Genomic DNA, 9,994 nt, shown 5'->3' with positions numbered 1-9,994 from the left:
TAGTGATTGTCTAGTGCAATTCTCCATTCTCGCCTTTATTTTGGAGCCCTATGAATAGGGGTGGGAATAGGCTAGGTCGGTCTACAGGGGCCTACGACCTGACCTACATAAAGCTTGGCCTGACCTGACCTATTTAATTAAAAGGCTAGGCTCAGGCTTTTTTAAAAGCCTATTAAATTAAATAGGCCAGGCTTAGGCTTATTAAAAAGCCTTATAAGTCTGATAGGCCGGCCTATATATATATATATATATATATAATTTTTTGGGTACAATTAATATTATTTTTAAAAAAAACTAGCAGATTCCATTCCTATAATTAAATAAAATTTTAATTACAAGGTGTGAGTTTCTTTATATTTCTCATTATTTTTATTAGTTTTCTTATTTCTATTAACAATTCCTTTTTCTATTCCTATTAGGTTTCCTTTTTCTTTTATTACGTTACTGTATTCTAGAGCAAATAAAAATCATATCCTATCATATTCTACATTCCTATACAAAAATCATATCCTATCATATCTTATTACGTTCCTATACAAAAATCATATCCTATCATATCCTATTACGTTTCTATACAAAAATCATATCCTATCTTATAGTGAATATGGAGGAGCTAATGATAAAATGACGTTACTATTAATTTTATTGGTAGATATTTTATGCACCGGTTCTGTTCAAATAGAATGGAGATGTAGGCTTTATTTTTTTATTGTAATAATTAATATGTTGGTTTGATAGACTTGGATGATACTACCTCAAGTATGAGGTTTTCTTTTGTTTTAGATGATTTTATATCATTTGGTGATTTCTGTTTATATTATTAATATATTTTTAGGACCACCAACTAAATTAACGTTAGATTAAAAATTAAGGCAAATTATATATTAAGGCCTTGTTTAGCCTATTATAGAAGGTGTGTTATTTTTTTTTTGGTGAAAACAACTAGGAATATTAAAGATTTAATGTGAAGAATATTTTTAAATAGGCTACCAGGCCAGGCTAGGCTTTTAAATAGGCCAGGCCGAGCCAAAATAAAAGCCTTTGATAGGCTATAGGCCAGGCTCAGGCCTCAAAAATTAATCGTAGACTAGGCTCAGGCCTTTTAAAGCCTGGCCTGGCCAATTCCCACCCTTACCTATGAATTGATTGCCTAGCGCTGTTCATGTGTCCTCCACCGTCAAGTGCGAATCCTCTTGACTGGGAAATGTAGTCTTTGTTATTTTCCCGTTTGATTCCTCCACCAACGAGTTTGGAGCCATGCGTAGTGATTGTCTAGTGCAATTTTCCATTCTCGCCTTTTATTTGGAGCCCCATGAATTGATTGCCTAGCGCTGTTCATGTGTCCTCCACCGTCAAGTGCGGATCCTCTTGACTGGGAAATGTGGTCTTTGTTATTTTCCCGTTTGATTCCTCCACCAACGAGTTTGGAGCCATGCGTAGTGATTTCCTAGTGCAATTCTCCATCCTCGCCTTTTATTCGGAGCCCCATGAATTGATTTGTCGTTCATGCATCCTCCACCAATGAGTTTGGAGCCATGCATAGTGATTGCCTAGTGCAATCCTCCATTCTCCAATGTGTTTTTTACCGTCAAGTGCGGACCCTCTTGACTGGGAAATGTGGTCTTTGTTATTTTCCCGATTGATTCATCCACCAATGAGTTTGGAGCCATGCGTAGTGATTGCCTAGTGCAATTCTCCATTCTCGCCTTTTATTCGGAGCCCCATGAATTGATTGCCTAGCACTGTTCATGTGTCCTCCTCCGTCAAGTGCGAATCCTCTTGACTGGGAAATGTGGTCTTTGTTATTTTCCCGATTGATTCCTTCGCCAAACATGTATATATGTATATTATATTATTGTTGTTTTTGTTGTTGTTTGTATTTTGTTTTGTGTTGTGCAGAAAAAAGAAGAAGTAGAGACGAGAGTCGTCATAGACTAATCACGGAAAGGGCAAGACGGACGAAATCAGTGTCTTATCTTTGCTTTCCTCTTATCTCCGATAAAAGGTAAGTAAAGAGGGGCAACTTTCATACCCTAATTTCGTCTGGGGATTATTACTTGATGACATGCAACCTTTGATTGGCCGCTTCAAGATACTTGGCACCCTTTGTTGCACAATATGTAAGTCCCGAGACGCGTCGGGAATCAAAAGGAAGCAGGGTTACGCGATCTGTGAAATTCCGTAATGTGGCGGAAACCAAAAGGAGGTGTTGTTGCGCAATCCGTGAGTTTCCGTAACTTCTTCGAAAGCTAAAAAAGAGTAAATACATGATCCGTAAGGATTCGTAACCTTACGGAAAAAAAATAAGTATCGTTACGAAATTCGTAAAGTTTCGTAACGTTACGGAAAAAGAATCACCAAAAAAAAGTAAAGCGGGGTGCATTTAGTAAAAATGGGGGTACAAATAGCAATTAGGCCCACTTGGGCCTTCCAAATTCTTCCTCCATAAGGCGGTTGCTTCTGGAGGAAGCAACCTTGCTCGCCTGGGCGAGCTGGGTGGCAAGCTTCTCCCCTATTTTGCTATAAATAGGGGGAGGAGTGAAGAGGAAAGGGGTTCAGCCTTCTTGGCACTTCGTATTCTCTTAAAATTGCTGAGGAAAATTGTTTCCATGAAGAAAATCCAAGCCGAGGCGCTTCCGTAACGTTTCTGTGGATAATTACGCAAAGATTTTCAACCGTTCTTCGACATTCATCGTTCGTTCTTCGTTTTCTTCGATCTTCAACTGGTAAGTACCCCAAACCGAGCTTTTCAATTCATTCTATGTACCCGTGGTGGTCCCCATTTGTTTCATGTACTTTTATTCTCGTTTTCATTTACTTTCCGTACCCCCTTTTGACATGCTTCAGTCATTTATTTAAGTCATTTCCCGCCTAATCAAAAAATAAAATAAATTTCTACCGATCATTTGATTTGTAATATCCGTTAATTTCTGTTAAAATGAATTCCGACCGTTCGATCGTGCCGTAACCACGTTGGAAATCAAAAAAGAGGTAAAATAAATAATATAATAATCAAAAAATACCTTCTAGTAAAATGAAGCGAAAAATCAATCAGATGTTTTCTCTTTGGAATTTCTCATTCTTAATTGAATTGACTAATAACTAAAGTGAAACTAAGGCTAAAATCAACCCGCCTAGTCAAGCTCGTCCACAAAAAAGTCACTAAAAAGGATTTAAAAGTTTATCATCTCAGTTTTTCTTATCAAGTAAATGGATCATTTTTAAGGTCCAACGCCTTAAAATGATCACCCTTCAAGTAAAAAGAATCGCTTAATTCACTCTTAAAAAAGAACTACGTAGGTCTGATTTCCTCTTCGATGGAGGGTACGTAGGAGCAAGAGCCCCGCTTTTGTTGACCTCAAAAATAAAAAGAAATCAAAAGGTAAGATAACACAATTTCACAATTCTAAAAAATAGGTTGTTGTCCTTTGAGACAAACGTGAGAGGTGCTAATACCTTCCTCAAACGTAAATACAACTCACGAACTTAGAATTTTCGTTTTGACCGGTTTCCTTCGGTTTTTCCGACGTTTTCCACAAATAAACGTTGGTGGCGACTCCGCGCATCTTTCCTCCTTTGGAAAGCGCACCCGTGAGCCTCACCTCGCACGCCCGCAAAAAGGCATGTTGCAACACCTACGTGCGGATGTTGTAGGCCTTCACCACTGGGGAACATCATCTGAATGCTGATGATCCTTTCTCCCCAGGGCTCTACCTATAACTCTGCCTAAGGTACGACCTAACCCTCTAGTTCTAACCATAATCTGCAAATTTTGACACACATGCATTTTTTGATCGAATTCAATATTTACTATTAAAATAAACATAAATAACTACAAAATTTATAACTACAAATAATATATGACTATTTTTCATTGAAATAAAATAACACCATTTATAACTATTTCATAATACCATATATGACTACATAATTAAAACACAAAATTCATAATAAAATAACAACTACATAATTAAATAATATATGACTATTTTCATTGAAATAAAATAAAAATAAACAACTACAAAATTCATATATTTACTATTAAAATTTATAACTATTTCATAACACCATGCAATCATACATAATATTTTTTAAAACAAAAACAGTACCTATTTTTAAAAACAAAACTAACAAATAAACTACCTATTTAAAAACATTTTTCAAAACATAAATACCTATGTTTAATTTTTTTTTATTTGAATTAAAAAAGGTCCTACGAATCAACATGATATGTATGAGTCATACGGATCAACTTGATCCGTATGCGTTATACGGATCATATAATAGTTATGGATCATGTTGATCCGTACGAACACACAAAAGGAAAAATGAAAACGACGGAGACGCGAAGCTTACCTCAACGGTAGAACAGCAAAATGCAGCTGCAGGTCCTCAATGTCGACAACGAACCACCCAATGCGCGGCAAACGAACCTCCAATGAAAGGAAACAGTGCCAGGAAGAGAAGAAGCTCAAAAGGCAGTGCAAAAACAACCAAATGGCGCATGGAAGAGGAAGGTACGGAATGCGTGAACAGTGCTGGGTGTATAGATTTTAAATTTTAAGTGAAGGGTATTTTTGCCCATTCACTTAAAATGCTGGGTGCACCTAGCAACACCCCGTTTTCTTTACATCCAGCCTATTTTCAACAATTTCAATATTACTTTTTACGGATTATGAATCTGTTTATACTATATGTAAGAGTGTTTTTTATTTTTCACTCACCGACCGGAAGAAAATCCCCCTTACATTATCATTGCGCCTCTTCGTAAGCCCACCGCGGCTTATGTTGTTTTTGGCCATGGACGAATCACCGGCGAACAGAGAGAGCAAAAGCGAGGAAGAAGAAGAAGATGATGGCTACATGGGTGACCTTTCTCAGTTTCTTCCTTCCGATGCTCTCGAACCTGCTAAGTTGTCTTCGTCCAAAAAGGTGACTTCTTCTTCCTTCCCCGTTTTACCCTTCTTCGTTGTCGTATTGGAAGAATTTTACTCGCTTAAAAAAGAGAGAAAGAGACGCATAGCTTTCAACAAGTCACGTATTTGAATGAAATTGGGTGTTCAAGCTTCCCCCTTTTCCATTCCCCTCTAGTCACGTGATTTTACAATTTGGGCTTCAAATTTAAAAGTCTAAGTTCTGAAGAAAAAGGTGGTGCTTGATGTAATTACTAATCAGTTTGGTTCCCATTATGCAGTTATTCTAATACAGCTACATTTCCTAGGGAGAATTTTTTATTTATTTATTTTTAAATTTCTGTAAATCTGTGTTGCATGTAAAATAGTCTGTTTTGCTTACCAATCCCTTTAGTTCCTTATATATATATATATATATATATATCGGTTTTAAATTGTAGTCTAGGTTTCACTTTTGCTGCAATCCTTGATATTGCAGACAAATGTTAATGATTGTAGCTGTAACTACAATTGCGGTTGCAGAGACATGAAAAACGTTGATGTTGCAGTCACAATTGTTTTTGCAGACCGCATTTTCAAACTTTGTGCGTGTATGTGTATGTGTGTGGACAGAAGTTGTGTCTGTGGAAAAGTAGGAGTAAATATTCAAAATTAGACCTCGAAAGGTACACTCGACTTCATAGGTTAGTCTTTTAAGAATTAAAATAAAAAAATGATCGAATGTAAATTTTAAGCTTTGACTGTCATTGTTGATGTCTCATGTATTTAGTAAAAAAATGAAGCATGAATACATGGGGTTATTTTGTTTTCTTGTTCAAAGAGTTATTGCTAGATGCTTAATTTTCCTTAGCCTTTTAGTTTATAATTTACAGGTAACATACACAGTGATGATATCTCCCTTTATACCATGCAGATTTCCAGCAAGAAAGATCCTTCAGTCAACTCTTCCAAGAACTGGTTGAAAACTCTTAACTGGCAAGAACGGCGAAAACTTGAAAGAGAAAGGAAGCAACAAGAAGAGGATGAGCAAACATTAGCGAAAGTGGAAGCTCCAATACCACAATCCAACATTGGATTTAAGCTTCTCAAACAGATGGGTTATTCTCCAGGTTCTGCCCTAGGCAAGCAAGGCTCGGGCAGGGCTGAACCAGTGGGGATTGAAATTCGACGGTCACGAGCTGGTGTAGGCTTAGAAGACCCCCACAAGGAGAAGAGGAAAAAGGAGGAAATCATGATGGACAGGAAAAGAAGGAAAGAGGAGGACCTAATGAAAGAATTTGGGTCTAGGCAGAAGTCACAGTGGCAGAGTAGGAGAGTTATAATTAATTACAATAAGGCAAAGGCTGCCCTTGACCAACTGGAGAATAGGGTAATTGTGGAGCCACAAAAGAATGACGATGTTGCAGAGGGTGAAGAAGAAGAAGAGGAAGAAATAACAGAAGAGGTGTGTAACTTAACCATATCCTTTTCACATATTTCTTTTAACCTAGTTTTTTGGTATTCATTTATGTTGCATGCCAAAAAATAGTATGGAAACTGCATACTTGCGTTTTCTTCCCATGATCATTATTTCTAGATTTTTTACTACTAAAAAACAATAACGAAGTATTTTCCTACTAGATTGGGTCGGCTACACGAGTCAATCGACACCATAATATTCTGCCATAAATTATTTCTATAGACAAACTATTGAGCTTCGGATTCTTCTTACTAGTTTCTCCTATAGTTTTTTTAATTGCATTCTGAAATTCTATTAATTCATTTATTTTAAGCTCATTATTGTTGAACTTAGTTAATCTATATTTGCATTGGTTTCAACTTTGATGGTGTTGGTGATGGAATGTAATGGATGCAGGACTTGCACGATGTTTTGATGAAACTGAGGGATGAATTTAATTATTGCCTCTTTTGTGGATGCCAAGTGAGTAAACACCAGATTTACTTCTAAGTAGTCTGTAAAAGCTTATTTTAATATATTATAAGATGAAATAGCTAATTCAGCATGGTTGACAAAAAAGAAGCCTCTAACTTTGATTGCAATACTTTTTTCTTCCTCCTTATTTGTACAGTATGAATCGAACCATGCCCTTTTGGCCAACTGCCCTGGAACCAATGAAGATGACCACTAAATTGAAGATTTCTGATGTGAACAGTGTACACTATCAGATTTGCTGTGTTTGTCAAGCAAGTGCTGGAAGCTTTTTTAATGCTTACTCCAACGGAGCTGGATAAGCTTACATCTGGTGGATGATTGAACTTATGGCGCTTCTTGTGCCAATACGCTGGTGAATTGTGTCTATGGTCTCGTTACAATTTAGATAGGAGGTTGCCTCATCTTCATCCATGCCGAGGGACATCGTGGCCTGCCCTCTTTTAGGAAATGGATTGGTTCGTATACAGTTTGTGAAACTTTCAATACATACTGGAAAATTTCACAATATTTTACTTGGTCAATTTTTTAATTTTAGACTGCATTTAAAAAGTTTGTGGCCGGACATTCTTACCTGAACTTGATGTGGATATTATATCAAAATTTTAGCAAATATCCACCAGATGTATTGATGTTTATTAATAGTAGAAATTAACCATCTCTTGAAGAATGGATATAAATTTATTCAGGCAAAATTTATGGTGAACTTTTTTTTTTGGTTGCCTAGTATTCTCCTATAAAATTAGACAAAAAAATTTAAATTCATATAAATGTAAGAGCCAAGATCTAGGATGGATTTTTTATTTTGGTTTTGAGGTTGGAAGAGTGGGTGAGGTACCGATTACAATATGGTGATGAAATGATGATTGATAAGCATAAGTCACACATCACCAAGGTGTACACTCGCAAACAGCGAGCAAGAGAAGCAATAATCATGGACCACCAGCAGTAGGGCGCACAACACCCTAGGGGTGTAAACCATCCAACAGTTACAACTCATCCAAAGGGTGTAAACCACCTAATAGTTACGTTTCACCCAAAGGGTGCAAGGTCAGAAGATGTGAATCAAGGGGACATGACCCTTTGGAACAGTTACAACCAATCGTTATGATCCGTCCAAGGGGTGCAAGGTCAGGAGATGTGAATCAAGGGGACATGACCCTTGGGAACAATCACAACCAACCGTTATGATTTGCATAAGGGGTGCTTGGTCAGGAGATACAAATCAAGGGGGCATGACCCTTGGAAACAGTCATAACCATTCAGAATAATTGTGTCCATTAGATGTAGTATAAATAGAAGTAAACCAGAATGGGAAAGTCACTCGGGAATTAGGAAGAATCTGAATTGTGGAGAGACAGACTCTCGAAAACTTGTGTAATAAAATATCTCAAATTATCTAGAAAATTTTTTGTTTCATCTTTTCAAATCTGTTCCATTTTTATCTGCTCATATCAATTTGGTATCAGAGCACTGATCCGGTGCTTGTTTCCAACAATGGTGACAACTCGATCTAATTTTGAAAATCCAGACACAATGGAGAGAATTTTGGAGATGCTAATGGCGGAGCGAGAAAACCAAGTTGCAGAATGACAACAACGAGATGTAGAACGACAACAACTTGAAACACGTTTTGCGCGCCTAGAAGCCATAATGGAAAATTTGTCCAAGCATTCAGATGATGGCACACCTAAAGGTTCCGTTAATAAAGAAGAGACTCCCAAAAACCACACCGGCGAAGGAAAAATAAAACGATGGAGAAAATTGGAAATCCCCATATATGATGGGGAATCTGATGTTTATAGTTGGATAAATAAATTGGAATGCTTCTTTCAAATGAGAGATATACTGGAAGAAGAGAAAATTCAAGTAGTTATGGTGACACTAGATGGAAAGGCGCTATCTTGGTTCCAATGGTGGGAGACTTGCAATTCTGATATTGGATGGGGCGATTTCAAAGTTGTCATTCTTGAAAGATTCCAAACCTCAGCCACTCTCAACCCTTTTGTTGCCCGCCTTGCACTTAAACAAGAAAAAATAGTGGAAGAGTACGCAATTCGAAAGATTTGCACGAATGCTGCAAAATGTTGGTGAAGAACATTTAAGGGACATTTTTGTGAACGAAATGAAGGAAGATGACATTGCAAAAATCACTTTCCGCATACACGAAGGCCACTATGAATTTATGGTACTTCCATTTGGACTTACTAACACACTTTCTTCTTTTCAATCATTAATGAATGAAGTTTTAAGGCCAGTACTCCAGAAATACATTTTAGTATTCTTTGATGATATCCTAATATATAGCCCTTCCATGGAAGAACATAAGCAACTGCGAAATGCATTGACATTATTGCAACAAAGTGAATTAAAGATCAACGGCAAGACATGCTCCTTCGGCCAAGCAAACTTGGAATATCTAGGACATGTTATTTCCGCTAGAGGTGCATCCACAAATCCTCAGAAGTTGGAAGCAATGACATTATGGCCTACGCCCAAGAATGTCACTAGCTTAAGGGGATTCTTAGGCCTTACTGGCTATTACAGGAGGTTTGTTCATAATTATGGAAAAATAGCTAGGCCATTGACCAACATGTTGAAGAAAAATGCCTTCCAATGGAGTCCAGAGGCACAAACTGCCTTCGAACAACTTAAGCAAGCCATGACTAGTTTGCCTACATTAGTAGTACCTGACTTTTCAAAGCCTTTTGTGGTTGAAACTGATGCTTGTGGAACTAGATTAGGAGCGGTTCTAATGCAAGAAGGAAGACCCTTAGCCTTTTGGAGCACAACCATATCTGAAAGAAACCAAAGAAAATCGGTGTATGATAGTGAATTGATGGCAGTCATGAAAGCAGTCCAAAAATGGTGACACTACTTGTTGGGAAACCATTTTATTATCAAAACTGACCAAAAAAGTTTGAAAATTTTGACAGAACAGAGGATGCTCGGTGAGGAACAATACAAATGGATTTCCAAATTGGCAGGATATGATTTTGAAATACAGTACAAGCCAGGGAAGGAAAATTCTGCCGCTGATGCCCTTTCTAGGAGAAGTTCCTATTGTGCCATGATAGTTTTACAAATTCACGATTTCGAGGAATGGACAGAAGAGATCAAACAAGATGACAAGTTATAGAAAATCATGCAA

The 9,994-nt window shown here is 37.3% G+C and overlaps 1 protein-coding gene across 1 annotated transcript; it reads left to right on the top strand.

The window, feature by feature from the left end:
- The first annotated feature begins 4,791 nt into the window (after positions 1-4,791).
- Positions 4,792-7,456, top strand: LOC100806249 (coiled-coil domain-containing protein 75-like). Its single transcript, NM_001255374.1, is given in 4 exon segments — positions 4,792-4,932; positions 5,827-6,357; positions 6,769-6,834; positions 6,983-7,456. Coding segments are annotated over 4 exon segments (789 nt in total). The 5' UTR covers positions 4,792-4,800; the 3' UTR covers positions 7,043-7,456.
- Positions 7,457-9,994: the final 2,538 nt, after the last annotated feature.

The sequence above is a fragment of the Glycine max genome, chromosome 10 (genome assembly GCF_000004515.6).
Source record: "Glycine max cultivar Williams 82 chromosome 10, Glycine_max_v4.0, whole genome shotgun sequence".
Classification (NCBI taxonomy): Eukaryota; Viridiplantae; Streptophyta; class Magnoliopsida; order Fabales; family Fabaceae; genus Glycine; species Glycine max.
Note: the sequence above shows the minus strand (reverse complement) of the source record. Positions and strands in the feature narration are given on the sequence as shown.